Source organism: Neovison vison, chromosome 6 (genome assembly GCF_020171115.1).
Source record: "Neovison vison isolate M4711 chromosome 6, ASM_NN_V1, whole genome shotgun sequence".
Classification (NCBI taxonomy): Eukaryota; Metazoa; Chordata; class Mammalia; order Carnivora; family Mustelidae; genus Neogale; species Neogale vison.
In genome coordinates, this window is record NC_058096.1 from 78588891 (window position 1) to 78612361 (window position 23471).

Here is a 23471-nt window from a genome sequence, read left to right on the forward strand (position 1 = left end):
TGTCTTTTTTCTCACCATAAGTTGGATTTCTTTAATGATATACTAGGATTTCATTGTTTTTACTTTTTGCCTATGTATTACTGGTTTTTGATTTGTGGTTGCAATTAGATGTGTATATAATATTTCTTTATATGGCAGTCTGTATTAAGTTGATGGTATTTAATATCAAACCCAATCTTTCATCCTCTTCTCCCCATATATTAGGTATATGTTTGCAATACTGTATATCTCTTTATTTTGTGAGTCCCTTGACTGATTTGTACAAATATATTTACTTCTAATGTTTTCTTTTTCCTTCCTACTTTCCTTACTCTTACTTATGATCTTTCCTTTTCACTCAAAGTCCCCTTTAATACTTCTTGTAGGACTCATTTAGTGGTCGTAAACTCCATTAGCTTTTGTTTGGGAAATTCTATTTATCTTAATATTCTGAATGATAGCCTTCATGGATAGAGTATTTTTGGATATGGATTTCTTTTTCTTTCAGCACTTTGAATATATCCTGCTACTCCCTTGTAGCCAGCAAAGTTTTTTTGTTAAAAAATCTGATACCCTTATGGGAATCTCCCTTGTATGTAACTATCTTCTTTTCTCTTTCTGCTTTTAAAATTCTCTTATCACTACCTTTTGCTTTGTTATTATTTCTTCAAATTAATTTTTACCCTCTTTTCTCACTTCTTGTGGGATCCCTATAATGCTAATGTCATTATGCTTGATGAAATCAGAGTTCCCTAAGTCTCTTCTCATTTTGCATAATATTTTCCTGCTTACCTCTTCACCTTGATTACTTTCCCTTACTCTGTCTTCAAGGTCGCTAATTCATTCCTTCTCTAGCCTGCTGTTTATTTCACCTAGTATATTTTTAATTTCATTTATCATGTTCTTCATCTCTGATTGGTTCTTTGTTTTCTGTCTCTTTGTTAAGGTCTTACTGATGTCCTCTGCTCTTTTCTCAAGGCCATTGAGTATCTACATGATCATTACTTTAAATTATCAGGCCTATAACTTCTATCTCTTTCACTTAGGTCTCTTGCTGTGGCTTTGTGCTATTCTTTCATTCCTCTGTCTCCTAATTTTGCCTACCTCTCTGTGTCTATTTTTTTTGTGTTAAGAGTCCACTATGTCTCCTGTATTTAAAAGTAGTGGGCAGGCACACACTTTTAATGAGATGGCTCTGGTCTCTTGCCAGAGGGGACATGTCTCCACCAACATGATCAGGGCCAGCCAGAACCAAACCACAAAATGGTACAATTGGGGTGTGCAGTGCCCACAGATTTTGTATGCCAGTTGTCTTCTACAGGGGACTTGCTGCTATTGCTGAGACCAGGTGACTGGGGCCTGATTCACAATGCCCGCACAGGTGGGATGCTAGTTTTAACAAGTTGTGCACATCCGCCACTGTAGGTGACCAGCCATGGCTGCCACCACAACTGCAGTCAGGAGATGCAGTGTTGGAAAGGTTTGAGCTGGTCTTCCGGTGTGGGGACATACAGTGCTGGGACTGAAGGTTAAGGCTCAGTATAAGTAAGTTAGGTAGTAAAAGCCAATATTGTGCTGAATACCATGGTGACTGTGTTTATGCTGGGTGTAGGGGAGGGAAATCACACCCACTCCTTTGTTTCTAGAGGAGTATCCCAGTGAAATCTTTCCTCTGGGACATGCCCAGTGATTAATAAATAACCCTCCTTTTACATCCCAGACAGTTTTCCTAACTGCATTCTTTATGGACTATTTGTTGTGCTGTCTCTTAAAAGGTTGAGACTCACCTTCCTACTGCCCTCACAGATTGCCCACTGATTTTTAAAGTTCCATGCTTTAAGTCCCACTGGTTGTAAGAACTCATGAAATTAGCCCTTCTGGTTTTCAAAGCCAAATTCTATGGAGATTCGTCTTCCCAGAGCAGGCTTCCCAGTGTAATCATCTTTTTCTCTCCCTTCTCCTTGCCCATAGCTCCCTTTCTCCCACAGATGGTCTGTGAGTCTGTTTACTTGCCCACTGCATCTCTGCCCTTCCTTCCATCTTAGATGCGGCCTCTTCTCTGCCTTTAGTTGGGGAGTTTGTACCATCAGTCTTCTGTTTGTTTTCTGGTTGTATACACTGATGTGAGTGTAATCTAGGTGTATCCAGAGGAGGGGATGAGCTTAGAATCCTCCTACTCTGCCATTTTCCAGCATACTGTTACTCTTAATTCTCTACTATCATTCTGCAGTTATTTAAATTTAACTTTTTAATTTAAAAATGTATATTAGCATTGTAATAAAAATATTAGTATAAAGTAATGAGTTTTAAAGCATATAAGCTAATTTCTTATACATTACTTGTATTCAATAAATATATTTTGAATACATCAATTTTCTTATAAAATAAGAAGTTACCTAAAATAAACATCTCATTTTTTACTTTGCTTTCATCACAAACATTCTTTTTTTTAATATTGGCTTTAACAAAAGAATTGAGCTTGCAAATACCAGGAACTATGAAGGAAATAGAAGGATCCATGTAAAAACAATAATTTCTCACCCAGAAACAGATTTTCACTCTTCTCAGGATGCTGGAGAAAAAAGAATTTGGAAGAGTTTTCATTTAGCTGTTGGAAGTTAAATCTAACTGTTTCTCCTCCTCTTCCTCATGCCAAAGTTTCTCCCAGGGCATAGATTGTAAAGCAGTGGTATTACATGAGACAAAATAATAAAATGGTGGGGAGAAAGTCTGAATACTTAAGAAAACACATTCACGAAAATAAAAATATTTATAGTAAAGTTTAATGTATAGAAATAAGCATTTTATTGGCTTTAATATAAAATATCACATATACATATAATATATACATACACTGTGTGTGTGTGTGTGTGAGAGAGAGAGATAGAGAAAAAGAGAGAGAGGTACACCCAGTTGAACCTTGACCAATACTGGGTTCTGGGTGCCAACCTCCTGCACAGCTGAAAATCTGTGTATAAGCTTTGACTCTCCAAAAACTTAACTACTTATAGCCTAGTTTTGACTGGAAGGTTTTCCAATAATGGTTGATTGGCATGTATTTTAAATATGTATTATATAGTTTATTCTTACAGTAAATAACTTAGAGAAAGGAAATTAAGAAAATCATGAGAGAAAATAATTTACAGAACTGTACTGGACCAAAAAAATAAAGTGACACACAGTTCAAACCTATATTCAGGAGTCTGTAGTCTTTTACTGCATTAGTTCTTTAAAGGATGTAAAGAATAAGAAAGCTGAAGAGGCAAAGAGGACAGTGAAAGGAAGAATTAATATCAAGAAGGAAGCTTGAGAGGTCAGAATTATCACAGAATGCACAGGAAATAGATTAGTACTGTCTTGACAGGCGGGTAGGGATTAGAAGGGAAGACTTGAGCTGTTATGGAGTCTTTAAAAATCTCAACCTAATGAAATGGGGAATAAATCTAAGTCCTTTGAACACAAAAAATGATAAAAGTCCAATTTGGGGAAAAAGATTGAAAAATACTTTTGATGCATACAGATTCATATTATCTACTTCCTTGTTGTTTCAAAAAAAGTAACTTGTAATAGTATAGTCCAGAATCCCTGTTATTATGTATCAATGTAGTAAATATAAAAACAAATATTTAGGAAACACTTTTATGATAGTCAATTATGTACTCTTTATATAGCATCTGAGTATAGAATCTGAAATACATAAATGGTTTTACATCAAAGAGCAAGATTTTAAAACAAACTTCTTTACATTGACAAGCACTGTTTTTTTTTCAAAGTAGCTCAAAACAAAAGTCTATTATTTAATTCTCAATATCCCAAAAGATGGGTAGACAAAGAAATTAATACTCTCAATTTGCAGACAAAGAAACGGTGCACAGAGAGGCTAAGAGCCTTTAGCAAACAGTGGGAGAGCTGAGGCCAGAATTCAGGATTGATTTGACTTCTTATGAGGTAGGTGATACTTGTGTACCAAGGGTTTTGAGTTCTAAATGTTCAAAATAGTCATTTTTATCATTCCTGCAAAGTCATCCAAATTTACATCAAACATACTTTGCTACTTGTTCCTAAACACTTCACAGGGAAAAAAACCTAAGAGTTATATTAGAAGTTCAAATTGCTGAGTTTAAAGAAGCAAAATTTAAGGGTTACTGGGATAATGGAAAATTATTAGCTCATTATTGTCACACTCTCTGCATTGAGGATAAAAAGGAAACTTCATTTTCACAGGGTTTACATTAACTATGAAATTTAAATGTTTTTAATGGCCATGAAGCACAGAAATCCATAAGACGGAGATGCTATTACTGAGAAAGAACAAACATCACACTGAGAGGGCTGTATTGCTTGTGCTAACTGGAAGAGAAGGTAGTCATTCAGTTTTAGGTGTTTTTATGCCCCACGGGGAATAAACCAGAGTGAACCATCTGCGAGTCTCCTTTATCCTTCTTAATTGGATATCATGATGGGGAAGCTATTGGAATTACCCTCATATCTTCAGTATCTTGAGTCTAATGGATCCCAATTACTCATATTCCAGAAGCTAGCATATGAAGCTGTCTGTGTTTTGATGCTTATTTTCTATGTGTAATATTTTATCTTTACATATTCACTATGATAGACTACATTTACAAGTACTACTTACATATGCAATTTTTACTCTTCCTGGACTAACAATTTGCATGGCTTTGAAAATCAATTTCTTACATTTTCTTTTCCCTTCAACTTTCTTTCTCCTCTTTTCTATGATGTGGTTTACCCATCTTTTCTATAATGTGGCTTTTCCCACTTGGCACGCCTTCCTGTCTCCTTCACTCATTTATAGCTTCTGCATTTCTGCTCTACCAGAAAGACTCTATCCCCATAATTAGGACTTTCGGATTCTTTCTTTTCCTTCTAATAATACCCGATGAATTTTTATTTAAACCTCCATTTTCTATGCTTTTCCCAACTCTATGGCTGTGACTTCTCCAGTTAGTAATCTCAACCATCTGGTTCTCAAATCCTTTCCTATAATGCATTCCCTTATTAGGAGGGACTTGATCCTTACATACTTCTTTTGGAGAACTGCCATGTTTTCCTATATTGGTTTTAATTAGGGGTTTGGGAATTTTTTACAAAAAGGTTCTGCATGGTAACTCTGCTTTGCTCTAGTTTTATTTCCTGTAGCTTTTCAATGATTTAAAAAAAATTTTTTTTTCTACCCTCATCATCAACCTCAGCAGCTTCTATTTTGTGGGTATTGATGTACTTTGACATTTTCTTGTATTTAACTTGCCTTTTCTTGTACTGAACTTGCCTTGTATGCCTTCTCAAGTTTAGGGTCTTTGCCTTTGTCTCAATGACTTTATCTCCCTTATCTTTTCTACTCTTTTTTTTTTTTTAAGGATTTTATTTATTTATTTGACAGAGATCACAAGTAGTCAGAGAGGCAGGCAGGCAGAGAGAGAGAGGGAAGCAGGCTCCCCGCTGAGCAGAGAGCCCGACGTGGGACTCGATCCCAGGACCCTGAGATCATGACCTGAGCCGAAGGCAGCGGCTTAACCCACTGAGCCACCCAGGCACCCCTCTTTTCTACTCTTTTATCTCTTTTTCATTTCTATAAAGGCCTGACCATTTGACAGAAAACTACCTTTCTATTATTTCCAAAGATCAAATTAGCAAAAATGTAAAATATCTGTGGACTTGTCACAAAAGTTCTCACTAAATATCTGTTATTTTTATAATTATCTTGGTGATGGCTTTGAATAACAACTACACCGGGAGTCCCTTGGCTTAGCTCACTCTATTTTTAAAGACAACTATTTATAAATTCTCATTATGTTCACTTTCCAGTTTCTAATTTCTCATTTATCTTGGATCTTCCTTATATCTTTCATACAAATTTTTTTTTTTTACTTTTTTTGGTTTGGTTTAATAGTTCTTATTACAACTTCTTGTATGTTATTAATGTCCTTTTAAAATTCTTCCTTGTATGTTTGTCTTTATCATTTCATCTTTGTCTTCTTTATAAATTAAGAATAAATATTTATTTCACCAGTGTACCTTAAATTGTTTTTTTTTTTTAAACATTTCATTCAAAACTACACTAAATACTATATATCCATACCATCTGCCATCCTGGTGTATTTCTGGGTGAAAACTTCTAAGCAGGGAATGTTGGGAAGTGGTTTTTTTCAGTAACCTAAAAGATAAGAGTTTTATCTTTTCTGTTCTTGGAAAGAAAATTATGGCTTACCTGATTCAAAGTCTTTATCTAAATTTAATTGATGCACCTTGATACCTCTTACAGAAATTGGGCTCCGTTTGTCCCCTTAGGCTCCATTGGTCCCCTTAGAGTGCATCTCTATATTTTACATGCTATTGTATTGATCTTTCCTGTTTAGTTATGTCAGTGGCCCTAGTTTTCTTTCCTTTGCTCTTTCAATGATACTAGTGGTATCCTGCTACCATCAAGAAAATGGTAAGATACATGCATGTATATTGGCAGGAAGGCAGGATACAACCATATAGAGTCCCAATTTTAAATGTACATATAGGAGTGCCTCAGTGGCTCAGTCAGTTAAGCATCCAACTCTTGATTTTTGACTCCAGTCATGAGCTCAGGGTTATGAGATGGAGCCCCACTCTGAGCATTCAGCATGGAGTCTGCTTGAGATTCTCTCTCTGCCCCTCCTCCCTGCTCACACTCTCTAAATAAATAAAAATAAACCTTTAAAAAAGTTCATATTAATATATATTCAAACAAATGAAGAAGGAAAATGTCTGTATCAGAAGATGTTAACACTTGTTGCCACAGACGATGAAATTTTGCTTCTTTGGTGTGGATGTGTTTGTGTTGTGTGACTTACCTATAGTATCTACTTTCTTCCCACAATACTGCTGTTATTGGGAAATTAGTTGAGTCTTTTTTTTTTTTTTTTTTAAGATTTCATTCATTCATTTGACAAACAGAGATCACAAGTAGGGAGAGAGAGGAGGAAGCAGACTCCCCACTGAGCAGAGAGACCAATACGGGGCTCGATCCCAGAACCCTGAGCCAAAGGCAGAGGCTTTAACCCACTGAGCCACCCAGGTGCCCCTAGTTCAGTCATTTTTACTAGAAATGAAATATATTTTATAAATGATTTGAATTTCTTTATTTCATCATTGTCTTTCTAATAGTCTCCCAGAAGCCAACAATATGAGACAAAGTTCAGGCAGTCTACAGAAGAAATTCAGATGAAGCTATTGAACCAGGAAAAGTTCTCTCTCTCAGAATGCCATCATATCAAGTAATTCTGGAATGTCAAAGTCTGATAATAATTAAATTCTCTCATTCTTTAGTGCTATCACTAGGGCAGGAAGCCACATCTTTCCTAATCACATTTTAGATTATTTCCATGGTAATCAATAATCCTTCTCCAATTTCCTTATTTAGTCCTGCCTCTCCCCCACCCCGTTTTTATCTAAATTCCAGCTAGTTAAAATATATTAGTTGTAAGTGTACAGTTTAGTAATTCCACACTTACATACAATACCCAATGCTTATCGTAAGTGCCCTCCTTAATACCCATCACCCATTTAACCCATCCCACCATCCACCTCCCCTCCACTAACCATCAGCTCTCTATAGTTAAGAGTATGTTTCTTGGTTTGCTTTTATTCCCCCCCGTGTTCATTTGTTTTGTTTCTTATAGTCCACATATGAATAAAATCATATGGCATTTCTCTTTCTCTGACTTATTTTACTTAGCATAATACACTCTAGCTCCACTCACATCACTGCAAATAGCAATATTTCATTATTTTTGATGGCTGAGTAGTATTCTATTATATGCCATTTCTTTATGCATTCATCCATTGATAGACATTTGGGTTCTTTCCATAGTTTGGTTATAGTGAATAATGCTGCTATAAACACTGGGGTGCATGGATCTGTGTGGATCCTTTCAAATCAGTATTTTTGTATCCTTTGGGTAAATACCTAGTAGTGTAATTGCTGCACCACAGGGTAGTTCTATTTTAACTTTTTGAGAAAACTCCATACTGTTTTCTGGAGGGGCATTCCCACCGTCAGTGAAAGAGGGTTGCTCATTCTCCTTCACCAACATCTGTTGTTTCCTGGGTTAACTTTGTTTCCTGTGTTAACTTCAGTTATTCTGACAGGGGTGAGGTGGTATCTCCTTGTAGTTTTGACTTCTATTTCTCTGATGATGCGTGATGTTGAGCATTTTTTTCATGTGTCTGTTAGCCATCTGTATGTCTTCTTTGGAAAAATGTTTATTCGTGTCTTCCCATTTTTTTAACAGGATTACTGACATATCTGATAAAGGACTAGTATTCAAAAAATATAAAGAATTCATAAAATTGCTTCTTTTTATAATACATATACACACACATACATACATGTTCTTCATTTCCAAATGCCCCATAATCCATCTTCTAAGGCTATGAGTTGTTTTCATTACATATTATAACTTTAGGTTCTAATTTATCCAAACTTGTAGGAAGTTTATCAATCCTTAAAATTTCTTTGGTAAACTTTTACCATTAACTCCTTTCTCCTCTGCTTCCATCTCTTCCTTCTCCTATCTTCTCTTCCTCATTGCTCAAAGATTTTCAGCTCATTTATTGGTATCTCCTTATATCACCAAATACCATATTCCTCATAATCTAATTTTCTTTTATAATGTTTTATAATATTAACACATGTAATACTGTACATTTCCATCTTTAGGGATATTATATTCATTTTCTTCCATTTTTCCCTCCATGTAAATAAATAAATAAATGGGTTCACTTCCTTTCCTCATATTTTATCTCTAAGAACTTTTTTCTTTTAATATTTTTTATTTATTTATTTGACAGAGAGAGATCACAAATAGGCAGAGAGGCAGGCAGAGAGAGAGAGAGGAGGAAGCAGGCTCCCCGCTGAGCAGGGAGCCTGATGTGGGACTCGATCCCAGGACCCTGAGATCATGACCTGAGCCGAAGGCAGCGGCTTAAGCCACTGAGCCACCCAGAACTTTTTTTTTTTAAAGATTTATTTATTTTAGAGAGAGCAAGAGCATGGAGGGATAGAGAGAGGGGGGAAACAGAGAATCTTAAGCAGGCTCCGTGCCCCAGCATGAAGCCCGAAACAGGGCTTGATCCCATGACCCTGATATCATGACCTGAGCAGAAATCAGGAGTTGGATGCTTAACAGATCAAGCCATCCAGGCACCCCATGTTACTTCTAAGAACTTCTAACTAAAATGGTATTTTGTGAAGTAAGGAGAGCTTGTCTATTCTCCTTATACACCAGCTGATTTATAGACCTCTCTTGTTTATCACACCTACTGCTTCATTTTGCCTTTCTATGGCCAGAGTGACAACTGTGTCAATTCCTCCATGTACCTATGCCTATCCTATGCCCTTTCCTTCTCTTAGAGCTCTGTATTTTGTTCATAAATTTATTCAGAGCAGACGATCCCAGCTTAGTTCTTTCATTTCTCCTTTTGTTGAGTACAAAAAAGCATATAACATTATAATATAAAGTATGCTCTTGTGTAAATGTTATAAAGATGATTTCCTTTCCCAGCATGATTATATAGTTTTCCTTCTGTTCATTTTTTTGAATAATTAAGAGCATTAATTTCTACATCCCTAACCACTTTTCCTTAGTTACTGAACATTAATTTCATGACTGTCTAAAGCCTGTATTTGGCACATCCCTGAGTGTCCCCATGCTAGTAATAATCTTTCCTTGTCTCTCAATGAAAAGTACTTGGTTGGTCATTAAGCTTCCCCTTGCCACAAGTGTCTTTCATACATATATTTCCCAGTCCAAACGCTTCCTAGTCTGCCACTTTCACTGGAAATGCTAATCTTTCATTTTATCTTGCTAAAAAGTAAATCATGACCTATTCCACAGCCAAAATTTCATGCCTATAGAGAATGAACAGAGCTTTTAGCCATGACTGGTTGATATAATCACCAGAAAGTTTTTCCAGCCTTGCTTCTCACTTTCTCCCAAGGCACTCATTCTCTAACCCAAATTCAATTTCTCTGTTGCTCATGTCAAACTTTTTATTTCTGGGGACTCGAATTCCTGCAAATATGTCCCTTGGGCTCCTCCCAACTGAATTAATAATTAGGGTCCCGGTAGTAATTGCCATGCCTTGGGACTGGTTTCCATGATGGAAGCAGAACCTCATAATTTCTTTGATTGAAAGAAGACTTTCATTTTCCTAGCAGGAACTCAAAGATTCTCTTCCTTTCTCTCGTGTTTTTTCTCTTCACATGTTTAACAAACACAAAAATAGGACAGCCATGGTTTTTTGCCTTGTATTTCTTCACTTCATTCTACTCCATTTCTCCATTTGCTCTGTAGATCCTCCACTTGGTTGCTCTCATTTGTAGTTAGCTCTCCCTCTCTGTCAAAACAGGAGGCACCCAGGACCATATTTACCAGTCTTGGAACATGGATTTCTCCATTAGTCTCCACATGGCCATAGGCACAGTTCTCCAGCCCTGAGACTCTGGAGTTTGCCTGTCGCAATTGCATTTCCTGAAACCCTTCTTCTTTTCTCCCCTTCCTACCTACAAGTATGGTCCTATTGCCTTCTATACCAGAGATAATTTCATTAGTCAATCATATCCTCTCTGTCCCCTATTCCCTCTTTAAGAGAAGTAGCCCATCCTTCTCTTTTCTTGGAGTCTGTCACTTAGCCCTAGAAGGAGGCTCTGCTCACTTGGCTTATTCCTTCCACAGGCCAAAGTGAACTGGACCGTGATTATCCAGATTCTTTCCCCAGGAATTTACCTTTGGAAATAATCTAGGCTTTGAGTGGACATGCTGAATTATGTCTATGTAGAAAATGAAACTTAGAGAAAGGGAAAAGAGGGAGAAGGAGAAAGAGAAGTAGAAAAGGAGGGAAGGATAAGAAAAGCATGTTGTCGAATAGAGAAAGGCAAAGAACAAAGACCCCCACACCTTTAAATAAGTAGAGAATAGGCAAAATCCCTGATTTTTAAATTCCTACACCCACTTCCACATGACACTCATACTCCTAAACCCTTGCCAGAGAGTCACTTTATTTGCTAAAGCAGGTTTTAGTGGATTTGGCTTCTTACATTCAAATGCTCTCTTACTAAGATATATCCATTAAGGCAAAATTAATAAGGGTATTATAACTAAATATAATAGCCATAATAATAGTGACCATTTATTGTGCATTCACTAGATACTTGGTAATATCTTCAGCACTCTATGTACATGATCATATTCTCCTAGATATCTGATAGAGGAGTTATTTGGTAAGAAATTTGGCTTAAGACAGGTTTGGGCATGTGTCTGGTTGCTCAGCTGTTAAGTGGCCTTAACTGACCTTTGAACCTAGTTCTTATTCTCCAAAATCATGTGCTATGAGCTAATACATAAAAAGCATTCCAAACAGTGCCTGGTACATGTATGCCATAGTTCAAGATTGCTAACCCCTTAAGGTGTTTTAGTCACTAGATGGAAGCAGCTACAGTGGGAAATCAACATAGCAAAGTAACGTCAGGCAGGTTCATTAATAGTCTGCTACTCATATGTACTACAGTGGTTGGCTAAAGAGCTCAGACCTCAAAGGGAACTGGTTAGAAATGCAGTCCTGGGCTCTACCCCATACCTAAAATTGTATATTAGTAAGATCTCCCAAGTGATCTGTATGCACATTCAAGTTTGAGAAATTGTGCTCAGACTCACAGTAAATGTTGCCAGTGAGGTGAGATAGTATTTTTTAAATCAGGTTATTATGACCACGATGTAGTCTCCTTGATGAATATTAGGTGTGGTATCACTAGAACTAAAGCAGAAAGACGAAAATTGGAACTAATGTAAGATTCTGAGGTTCTGCTAAACCCTGTCATTGAAAACGTAAGAGTTTATCAAGGAGTGACTGATTATTTCTCTACCTGAACCATTCTGTAGTCTATTCTTGCTCATTGTCAGGTACAAATACCTGCTTCTTTATTGGTTTTTATTTCATTGTTTATAGACAGGGGATGGGTCTATCGTACCTTGCTGTGTAGACTCATTGGATGCTTTCTTGGCCAGCTAGATATCTTTTCAGAAGAGTGTCCAGAGTTTGGCTTGTTGTAAGAAAATTCTCTGGGCTTAGCTCAGCTTGTCAGCCTTTCTACAAAAATCTATATTGAACGATTATAAAAATGGGCACAGTGCTTATCTACTTAACGTCAGTTCACACTTTTGACTGTGACTGGTGAAAATTTAGACTTTTCAGAATTCCAAATTCCAAAATCTGGAATGTGACTAACACCACTGCTATTAACTTTAATCTTGGAAAATTGTGTAACATCTAGGACATAACAGATCAATATTCCAAGAGTGAGCTGATGAAAGACGTGATTTCACATGAGAAAAAAAAATGGGTATTTTTTAATTTCTGCACATGATTTTCATTTACCCATTTGGAATTTAGCTTATATACTCAAAGTATGGATGTACCAGAAGTCAAAAATTTAGAGTGGTTTTTTTTTTTTTTTTTTTTTTTTAGCCTAGAGTGGTTTTAATAATGACAATTAACTCTCAAATAAGGTCATATTCTTATCTTTTGTGCCACCATGGAAACCCTCCATGGATCCGTAATTATGATGTAACATATGAGTAACTGGCTCTAAAGATATTTGTGCACCCACAGACTTTATGGACATGCCCTTGTGAAACCAAAGAGCTCAGAGAAAAAAAGAGCAAAGGGAATATTTGCTAGAGAAAGACTGAGGCTATAAACCTGGACTGGAGCCTTTACTCTGGATTTAGCGAAAAGTGTCTTTAAAATATTTCACAGTACCTGGGACTAGGGGCTAGAGCTTCTATGGAAGGGGATAAGGGAAATAAATATTAAAGAAGTAAATCTAGGAAGGCTGTTACCTAGAATAATCCTAACTTCTGGAAGCCAGAATTTCTGAAAGATGGAAGACTTAGGTAGACTGTGATTTTATAGGTTCTTGCAAGTGGTAGGGCACAGATGGAAAACCTGGCTCAATGTCATCTACCAAGGGGCAGACACTCAATAGGGACATTACTCTGACCACAAGGCCAGACCCCCCACCCCCGACACACCCCTACCCAGATTTAAACCTAAATAATTGAAAAGCAGTGTTATGTGGGATTTTTCAAAGGTCTCCACCTAATTCAATGTAAGTGCCTTACTTTGTCTTCCTTCCCCCCCAACACACCTAGTGTTTCCCCTCCTCTATTTCCCCCCGCCCTTCTGCCTCTTTCCTACTTCTTTTCTCTGGTCTCCCTGGTCTCTTGTTCTCTCCTCTTCTCATTCCAACCTTGGAGCAACAGGGCTGTCCTCTGTTCATGTCCTATATCCATTTTTTAATGAAATATATTTCAGGAAGCCTATTGATTAGCTCCATGACAAGTGCATAATTTATAGGAGCAGCTGGGCCCCAGCACAGGAAAAATCCTTTCACTTTTTCTCAGTATGGTCTTACCCACTCCCATTCCCCCATAGCCCTCTTTCCTTCTCCCTTACTGGAGGATGTTAGCTATGAATTCCTTAGAATTTGTCCTTCTATTTCTTTGTCCTTCTTGGGGAATAGTAGGGTCTTTCCTAAGGTGTTATCTTAGAAGTGGTCTCATCTTAATTATTATACTTAAGGGAATCCTCTAAGAAATTCCTCTCTCTCTCCTGTATCAAGGTCTTTGTTTCTTACCTTCAAAATCTTAACATTGTCCTGCCCTCCAAATTAGGTTTAGCATTTGTAGTATTGTTTAATCAAATCTCATGTTTCTTGGTCTCAACTTGAAGTTGGGGGATTTTATATATTGTGCTTATAAGTTTCTTATACTTGCAGCCTTCGATTAGAATCTTTTGATATTTTCGTCCTCTAAGATTGGTAGTTTTCTGTGACTTTAAGAAAGAGAAGAGATTGGGGAGTCTGCTTCTCCCTCTGACCTTCTCCTCGCTCATGCTCTCTCTCACTGTCTCTCTCTCTCAAATAAATAAAATAAAATCTTAAAAAAAAAAAAAAAGAAAGAGAAGAGATTCCCTAACAATGGCTATGAGAACCTTTGTAAACACAGGAAGCGCAGCCTTTTTATTTGAGTCTGTGGCCCAACAGACTTCTCCATGAGTGTCTGTCCTCAGATCATCTATATAGTGTTGGCTATTTTTTAAAATCCTAAATAGAGAAGTTAGCATACCTGGGAAGCTTCTGAAATACTCTATTATTAGTACCTTTAAGATCTGGCTCCAAATTTTCTCTTAGTAGAAGGCTTCTGGGACTTACCCTATGTTCGATCTGCAATGGCCACAAAGAATTAGTTTTCCTATCACTGTACTGTATTTGTGTGTATTTAATCACAGAATAGTGGTAAAATATATGTGGCTGTGGGGAAAGATGGCTGAACTTTAAACTTCAGTTTCTACTGTGTGACAGTGGATGAGTTGCTTAACCTCCCTGCCTTTGTTTCACCACTTAAAAAACAGGGATACAATTATCAGTTAGAGAAAAAATTTTTAAGGATTAATATTCAAAATAATTCTTGTTATGTGTGCATAGTGCTGACTATATATAAGAAAGATTTATTATTATGTTATTGTACTTTCTTTGCATTTCCAACTAAATTATAAATCCCTTGAAGTCAGACATTTACATTAATCAAATACAAAGCAAATTTATACGCAATTTTGAGGCAAATCTCTTAAAGATATGGAGTATATTCTGCATATTCTTTTCATACCTTTAAGGTATTTATAATTGGTACTAAAGAAACAAATATGAGTATGTTTTTGGATTTCAGACAGTATTTTGTTTTTTCCTTCATTAAACCTAGTTCAGTGCATTACAAATAGAAAGTCAGCAAACAATAATTTGAATACATATAAATTATTCCTACAAGACACAAGTTTTGATTTAAAACATAACTTAAACAGGGGTGCCTGGGTGGCTCAATGGATTGAAGCCTCTGCCTTCAGCTCAGGTCATGATCCCAGGGTCCTGGGATCAAGCCCTGCATTGGGCTCTCTGCTCAGCAGGGAACTTGCTTCCCTTCTTCTCTCTGCCTTCTGTGATCTCTGTCAAATAAAAAAACAAGATCTTTTTAAAAAAAAAAACATATTAAACATATTGTAAATGTGTAGTTCATTATGCTGAATGTAAAAGCAGTATTTACAATATTTATGTAACGTAGTTCACTTAGGACCTCTCTCCTCCAAATTCTTAGTCAAGGGTCCAGTTTTCTGAAAGTACTTAATGGTATTTAGACTAACTACCTTTTAAAACACATGGAGTTTACACATTTGGAACACCCTTTAAGTAAGGTTACTTAAATACTGCTTGTGTTACAAATGAAAAATTCAAAGGGCTGCCTTAGGACCTATTGAGTACCGATGAAATTCTTAGAGGTTTCCTTTGCTCCTCTCTTAGTAGAATATCATCACAGTTAGTACTATCCTAATCAAATCAGATGAAAATGTGCCATGTTAAGCCTCAGAATTATAGAATCCTATACTTTGGAGACTGAAGTAAAAAACCAAAAGATATTAAAATTACCTCCCTCATTTTATAGATGAGGAAACATTCCTTTCAATTAAGACTGTTTTCAAAACAACATTCATGTCCTTTTAAGTTATTTACTCTAGTTTTATCTTTTATTTTCATGCTGCGCAAATGACCACAACTCAAAATACCAGTGTGCTCATGATGTAATGTATTTGAGTAGGGTCGTTCTGTATGTTTTTCTCTAAAGAACCCTCTGAGTCTTCTGGAGAATTTTCCTTGTGGTAACAAAGCCAGGAGCTAGTGGTTTTCCTTTGGATATTTTTTAAGAGAACACGATCATGTAACATCTAGGACCAGAAAAAAATCTTTATGATACATCTTTTACAGATCTTTACTTTTTAGATTTTTTTCCTCTAAGCCTTAAACATTTCACATAAAATATGTTGTTAATAAACTGTCAAGCAGTGCTAGGTTCCACTACTGTGAGTCCACTTAAACATGTACCTGAAAAGTTAATAATTCATTTATTTTCCAACTAAATATACTTTTGAAGTGCTCTGCTTAAAATTTTGATATATTCAAGCCATGAAAATGAGTTTTTCAATAAGGGTGATGTTAAGAAAGTCCCAACCTACAATGCTAAGGTACTTCATAGAGCTAACTGTGATGAATCACTTTAATCTAAAGAAACAGGATTGGTAATAAAACCCCCAAATCATACCTTACTCATTTTGGAGTTGTAATTGGCCTTTACATCGATCTCTGTAAAGCTGTACTTAATACTTATTTCTAAAACTATATAGTGCAGCCTCTGACCTTGAAATGTATTGGGCAGCCAGATATGGGGACGTTATGTTGCCCAGAAGCGGTAGGTCTTAAGCAATGTGAAATACTGGCATGCTTACAATACCCGTTTAGAGAATAAGTTACCAATAGCCTCAGTTGACTATAATTTGGTTAAGAAAAAATATGGAAATAAAAAGTAAAGAGCAGACTAGAAGGGCAGAAAGTCACTCTCCCCTCCCAAACCTCTCTCCTTCGAACGCTCTTGTTCCCTTGAAGGAGCAGGTTCCAGCAAGTGCTTGGAATCTGGTCTCCGCGAAGCTAGGAGCACCGCAAAAGCAGGGCGTTCCCAGCTGGGGACTGCTGGCTGCTTGGAACCTGCAGACACCTGGCCCTAGAGACTTCTGTTTTGGACCCGTGGGCTCTAGAGTTTGTAGTCAAAGGCTGTGAGCAGTCAGCAGGGTTTCCTGTGTGTCAGCAACTTCGCCTTGCCGGATAGCTGGCGGAAGAGCGAAGGGGCGCTCACGGGCCAATCGCTCCCCAGCAGCCTCGCGGACCAAGCGCCCCCTCACCCTCGGCGCCTCTGGAAGCAGCGGAGGGGCAGAGGCTGCGCGCGCTCAGTCGCCGTGAAGACCTCCAAGGAAGACTACTCTGGCTCCAGGAGGACGCTCTGCAACTGGCGGGCAGCCGGGCAGGCTTCGCCGAGGCACGCCCCTAGCCTCCCGGGAGCCCGGACTCACCCAGGAGCCCAAACTCCGCCCATCCTCGCGGGGAGCCGCCTGCCCCCAGCACTCGCCCGAGCAGGGCCTTGAGGAGGGGCCTTGAGGAGGGGCCCTGAGCTGCGCTGAGGGTGAACACCAGGCGATCCAGAGGCGAGCGGGTCTGTCGGTGACGCGCGCTCCGATGGCCCCCAGAGGCTGAGCCAGAGCGGCGACCGAAGAGGAAAGAGCGCGGGCCCCCTGAAAGGAGCAGCTTGCTTGCAAGGTAGGGAAAAAGAAGATACCCAAACGAAGTTGATCTTCGGGGAAAGAAGGCTGGGGAGCGCCTTCTCCACGCCGGAACGCAGTACTGAGTTTGGCTCGATCTCCTCGCTGAACCCCCAGCGCGGTCTCCGCTCTCCTGTGAGGACTAGTGAACCCTCCGGAAAGCGCAGTCTGAAAGTTGTCAGCAGTGCCCTGTGCGCCCGGTTGTGTAACCTCCGCACTGACCAGACGGACGGGGAAGTTGCTGGCTCGGTGGCCAGCCCAGCTGGGTCGCGGCTGCGGGTGGATTTCATGGCCCGCGGCGAACGCGGGGCCGGAGCCGCTGTGGGTTTGCCTGTGTGTGCCCCCTCCCGTGGGGATCCCGGGCGCCCGCTCCCTTCTGCTCCCTCGCTTTTCCAATGCTCGGTGCGCCCCTCGCCGCCGCCGCCGCCCTCTCGCTGCTACTTGCCTCGAGGAGCCGCGGCGTAAGTCAGGAAAGGAGAGAATGACCGAGGTGCTGTGGCCGGCTGTCCCCAATGGGACGGACGCTGCCTTCCCAGCCGGCCAGGGTTTGCCCTGGGGGAACGGCACCGCAGCCTCCACCGCGGCTGTCGCAGCAGCCTCGTTCGCATGCTCCCTGACCAAGACGGGCTTCCAGTTCTACTACCTGCCGGCTGTCTACATCTTGGTGTTCATTATTGGCTTCCTGGGCAACAGCGTGGCGATCTGGATGTTTGTCTTCCACATGAAGCCGTGGAGCGGCATCTCCGTGTACATGTTCAACTTGGCCCTGGCCGACTTTTTGTACGTGCTGACTCTGCCCGCGCTCATCTTCTACTACTTCAATAAGACGGACTGGATCTTTGGGGATGCCATGTGCAAGCTGCAGAGGTTTATCTTCCATGTGAACCTCTACGGCAGCATCTTGTTCCTAACCTGCATCAGCGCGCACCGCTACAGCGGTGTGGTGTACCCGCTCAAGTCTCTGGGCAGGCTCAAGAAGAAGAATGCGGTCTACATCAGCGTGCTGGTGTGGCTCATCGTGGTGGTGGGAATCTCCCCCATCCTCTTCTACTCAGGCACCCAGGTCCGGAAAAACAAAACCATCACCTGCTACGACACCACCTCCGACGAGTACCTGCGAAGTTATTTCATCTACAGCATGTGCACCACTGTGGCCATGTTCTGTGTCCCCTTGGTACTGATTCTGGGCTGTTATGGATTAATTGTGAGGGCTTTGATCTACAACGACCTGGACAACTCGCCTCTGAGGAGGAAATCCATTTACCTGGTGATTATCGTACTGACTGTCTTTGCTGTCTCTTACATCCCTTTCCATGTAATGAAAACGATGAATTTGAGGGCACGGCTGGATTTTCAGACCCCAGAAATGTGTGCATTCAATGACCAGGTTTATGCCACTTATCAGGTGACAAGAGGTCTAGCAAGTCTCAACAGCTGTGTGGACCCCATTCTCTATTTCTTGGCAGGAGATACTTTCAGGAGGAGACTCTCCAGAGCCACTAGGAAAGCTTCCAGAAGAAGTGAGGCAAATTTGCAATCCAAGAGCGAAGACATGACCCTCAATATTTTGTCGGAGTTCAAGCAGAATGGAGATACAAGCTTGTGAAGAGGCAAGAATCACCGAACACCCACTTTTGTAACATGGTAGGATGCTTAATAGAGCCAAGTGGGTTCCCCCCCCCTTAAGTTTCTAGTAAGCTTAGAGAAAACTAAGTCCAAGTAAGTAAAAAAAAAAAAAAAAGTGAAAACACCCACCCCCTACAGTTGGCTTGTTTGGGTTCACTTTGAAGGCTACCCTTTCTAACTAGAAGTAGGTAAAATAAAATTAAACAATTCTAGTTAAACATTTACTTTCTCACCTGCCTTGAAAATTCACAAGCTCTTCTGTGTAAAGGGCACTTGAGTACCACAGCTATTTTGATATTAATAATTTCTCCAAGAGAACTAGCACTTGAAACTTTGAGCTTTCTGTGATACATGGTAGGAACAGAATCCACATTCTGAGAGTTTAGCAAAATTGCTAAACTCTATTCATTTAATATCCGATGAAGAGATCTCAGCTGGGTGTCTCTTTTGGTCCTAGAAACAGGCAGTTGCCGGCTGAGCTTCTTTGCAGAATTGAATAGAAAATTCAGTGTAAAAACCTAGAAAGTGCTTATTTCCCAGTTACTTCTAGAAAACTTCTGATAGGTGCTAGATGTTGGGTGGTGGAAGTCTGCATATATTATCTTACAGGAATATTGCATTTGGAAGAATCAAAGTTCATGTACTTTCCTTGTAAACACTGTGAACTCTTAGACTTCCTGTGATAAAGAACATTTACTTGCACCACGGCTGTTGCACACTGCCTTAGGAGTTTGTGTTGCAGTATGAATGCTCACTGATAGCTGTAATAACAATGTAAAAATGCAGCTCGATTACAGACCAGGGTTGAAGACTGTTGGCCAAGAGGATGATATTATCAGAGGGAGAGTGGTTGACAGTCCTTCACAATGCATAGGCTACAAGCATATTTTCCCAAATGTATGAGGCAACTAAGAGTGGGGAAAAGATGAGGGTTTGTGTGTGTATATGTGTGTGTGTGTGTGTGTGTGTGTGTGTGTGAGTGTATGTGTGCTTAGAGAAAACAATTTTAGAATAAGGACTTTAAGATGGTGAAAGCCTCTCTTTTGCCTCTTCAAAATGTTGGAAAACATTAAATGAATTATTAAAATAAAGGCAGCAGACTGTACAGGTTGTGTTGCTAGAATGAAAAGCTATAATCCTATAATGGATCTTATATCCTTAAATTTAAAGGAAAACTGCAAATATATGGGAAAGGGAAATAAGAGAATTCAGTTTATGCAGTACATAAGGTACCACAGCACTGAAAAGTGGTGGAGATTACAAATCCGACTGCTAATAGTTTAAGAGAAGACTACTGGCCACTTCTTTTTTTCTTTTCCTCCCCTCTGCCAGGCAGTAATAAAAATTCCACAAAATATTTCAGTAATTCTAATAAGAGTTTTCAATGAAGAGTGAATTTCAATTGATAATATTAAATATTGCATTTCTAGCCATTGAAATGGTCAAAATCTATAGAATGTAGAATGGTAAGGTGAGGTAATACAATTTTAACTCTTAATATATCCAGTATCAAAGGAATTTCTGTCAAAACTAGCCTCAAAAAAAGCCAGAATTAGAGTTTGTAACTGTTGGTAGACTAACTTGTTGGAAAGCACTTTGTAAGTAAAGCAGTTTGGAGTCTGTCTTAAGGCAAGAACCTGTAGGATTCTACAGGTCCGTCAGGACTTGATCAGTTCCTGTGGTACTTGGGTGGCCTGTGGATTTGTGAGATCTTCAGTTTCTTCTTAGCAGTCTTTGGCCACTAAGATCAATGATGAGAAGCAGTGTTAAGCTTTATTAAAAAGTGATTTTTTTATATGTTCAGATTAATGCACAGAATTGTAGCAGCCAAATCGAAAAGAAACCAGTTAGAGGTCTTACCTACACCACCTCATTTTGAGGAAAGAGATTAGTTAAGGTTCTCACTTGATTAGGGTCCTCTATAGCATTCATTGTGTGCAATCCTAAAAAGTATGAAATACGTCATTACTATATGATCCCTGTCAAACATCATCTTCAGTAAGATCAGTACATTAACCAAAATGGAAATTCAAAGCCTGTACCATCCTTGAACTCATAAGCTAATGGTATATATTTCTATATTTCCTCACCATTCACTTTAGCTTTCTTCCTTTTAGGTCTCAGGATGCCAGCCTGGTTTACAGTACATGTTACATACATTGTGTTTGAGCTCCCAGAGGACTTTCTTTGGGGCTGAGGATCCAGTGAGATGGACAGTGCCAAGAAATGCCCTTTTTCTTCTTGGCATTTTTTTCCCAGTGTTTCTTCTTCATTTGTCATATAGTGGACAATGACAATGTGTGAATACATGCCAAATAGTAACAAGAATGATCTTGCCCAACCCCTTCTAGGCACAAAGAGGTCTCCAGGAAGAGTCTGTGAAAATGATAAAAACATACAGAGAGTCAGGATGAAGCAGTGATCTATTGGCTGGAAATCTGATGACATGTGATGATGTAAGTAGGTATTTTAATAGTAAAGGCAGAAATCTGTTGGCATTTTGATGAACTGCTAAAATTATAGAACTTACCAGTTAACTAAATTTTACACTACAAAACTATTTTCATGCCAAGTTCAAGGTATTTTTGGCTCACCACTTGGTGTCTTAGACTCACTAAGCATCATTGTCCATTTGCACTGAAATGATAAAAATACAAACACAAGAAGAGATACAGCAGAGTAGGATTCAGCATTAAAAACATGACCTTGTCACTTGACCAACTGTGGAACTCTTGACCCTTTCAATGCCACTCTCCATGGATTAAAAAGTTAGATGAACTCCATCTGTTGGGACCTCAGGGGATGTGGTAGAACATTAAAAACACAGCCAGCCAGAGGTACATGAAATCTGCTACTGTACTTTCCAGGACTCTTCCATTCCAGTCCTTGGCTGGAAATTCTCACAAAGTTCACCAATTATGATGCGGACCTCTGCCCTACAAGTCTTCTCCATCTCCTCGGACAGTACAGTAAACTTCTTTTGGATACAAGAGATGTGTTTATAGCAGCTGGAATTGGACTAGGGAAAATAAAGATCTGTAAGTAATTAGAGATATCTTGAGGCTTTAACTTAGTTGGTCAAATTACAATTAACATAGTATTTATTGATGAAACTCACAATTCTTCAGTTGTACAAATTAAAATCTTTCTTGAAAGATCAAATATGCTGATGTAAATTATATTTATTACAATGTATATATGTCACACTAGTGTATTTTATGGAATGTGATGCATAGATAAAATGAGTTATTGTATAGTACGCTTTTCAAATACCAGTATCTTGAAATGTTTGTCGATTTTTTTAATCTAAAATATGAATGTTTTGTGATACAAGTGGTTAATTTTCTCTAGAAATGCTTTCGCATGTTTACCTTTTTACTTAGAGTTCTCTATACAGACACACTGTGGTGTCCTACTGTCATAAGCGCTCAATAGTAAATATAAAATATCTTTGCCAGACTAGGTCTGTATTGTCTGTATTTTATATGACATAGAAAAGTTTATATTGTCTTTTCAAGAACTTTAGAATTGTGCCTCCACATATGGTTGAAGCTTCCAGTTCTAGTGTGAAAGTTGTCCTAAATTCAAAGTAGATTTCTTATGTTTTAGAAGTCTGGAAGAATGGGCATTATAGATAGATTAGAACTTAAGGAAAAACTGTGGAGAGAGAGAGAGAAAAAGAGGCAGCTGGTGCAATCCCTTACTGTCCTCAGTTCTGCTTACATTTTTGTTTTGTTTCTTCTTAAGGTGAAAGTATAATCTTGAGTTGAGATGGAGTTTCTAAGTAACATGCTACCAGCAAGTTCAACATTGCTATTTTAATGTTTTTGTTGTTCAGTTGATAACTTTAATTTCAAGTTTTATAGTGATAACTGTAAATGATTTGGCTGCTGAACTCTGTTACAATTTTTATTATGTTGTACATTGTATCATACACATCATTACAAATTAATATGAAGGGGAATGTTACATATCAAAATTTGTGACTTTGAATTCTAATGTTTAGTGTTCTTGCAGAAATGTTTATTTTTATATTATCTGTGATTTTAATATAGTTTAACTAGATTTCTTTGTGATTAACAGTTTCATTGAATGGGGAGTATGGAAACAGTGTTACTTGACATTTTGAGCCTTCTCAGGTTTATCTAAATCAATGGTAGCTTAACAAATTCCAGATTTATTGTATGTAATTATGTTTTTAATAAAAGGAAGGTATATTTCCTTAAGTTTGCATGCAGGGGAGTGTACAATATCATGTGCTTGTGTGTGTGTCTAAGGCATGCAGCCAACTTACTATCTGCTATTTATAATAGAGCTTCTGATCATCAGAATTGTACCTACAATAGACAATTAAAACTAAAAATGTCTCAATAAAACTATGAAATGTGATCTGATGGCTTCTGTGTTATTAAAATGTCAATACTCAACAGTTTTGGCAAATTTTGACACATATTCTGGCTGGCATGGTAGTTATTTCTTATGGTGTGGCCTAGACTGTGGAAAGGGAAGTGCTAATTCTAGTGCAAAATAATTTATAAGATTATCATTATTTCAGGGGAAAATACAGAATTGTTATATATTTTCATACTAGTGTTTAAATGCTAGCTGTAATCTTT

The 23471-nt window shown here is 38.5% G+C and overlaps 1 protein-coding gene across 3 annotated transcripts; it reads left to right on the forward strand.

The window, feature by feature from the left end:
• The first annotated feature begins 17669 nt into the window (after positions 1 to 17669).
• Positions 17670 to 23244, forward strand: P2RY1 (purinergic receptor P2Y1). Of its 3 annotated transcripts, XR_006384989.1 has the most exons (3): positions 17670 to 18873; positions 20973 to 21311; positions 21723 to 23244. XR_006384989.1 is itself a non-coding variant. In XM_044251635.1 (2 exons), the coding sequence occupies exon 1, from the start codon at positions 17711 to 17713 to the stop codon at positions 18833 to 18835; it is 1125 nt and encodes a 374-aa protein (XP_044107570.1). In that variant the 5' UTR covers positions 17670 to 17710; the 3' UTR covers positions 18836 to 18873; positions 20973 to 23244. The 3 variants fall into 3 exon arrangements, 2 of the variants coding, with proteins under 2 accessions (XP_044107570.1, XP_044107571.1); XM_044251635.1 differs by having other exon boundaries at positions 20973 to 23244; XM_044251636.1 differs by having other exon boundaries at positions 21207 to 23244.
• Positions 23245 to 23471: the final 227 nt, after the last annotated feature.

Bases quoted from the DNA above. Each gene is read 5' to 3' on its own strand.
- P2RY1 (XM_044251635.1), top strand. From the start codon at position 17,711: ATGACCGAGGTGCTGTGGCCGGCTGTCCCCAATGGGACGGACGCTGCC.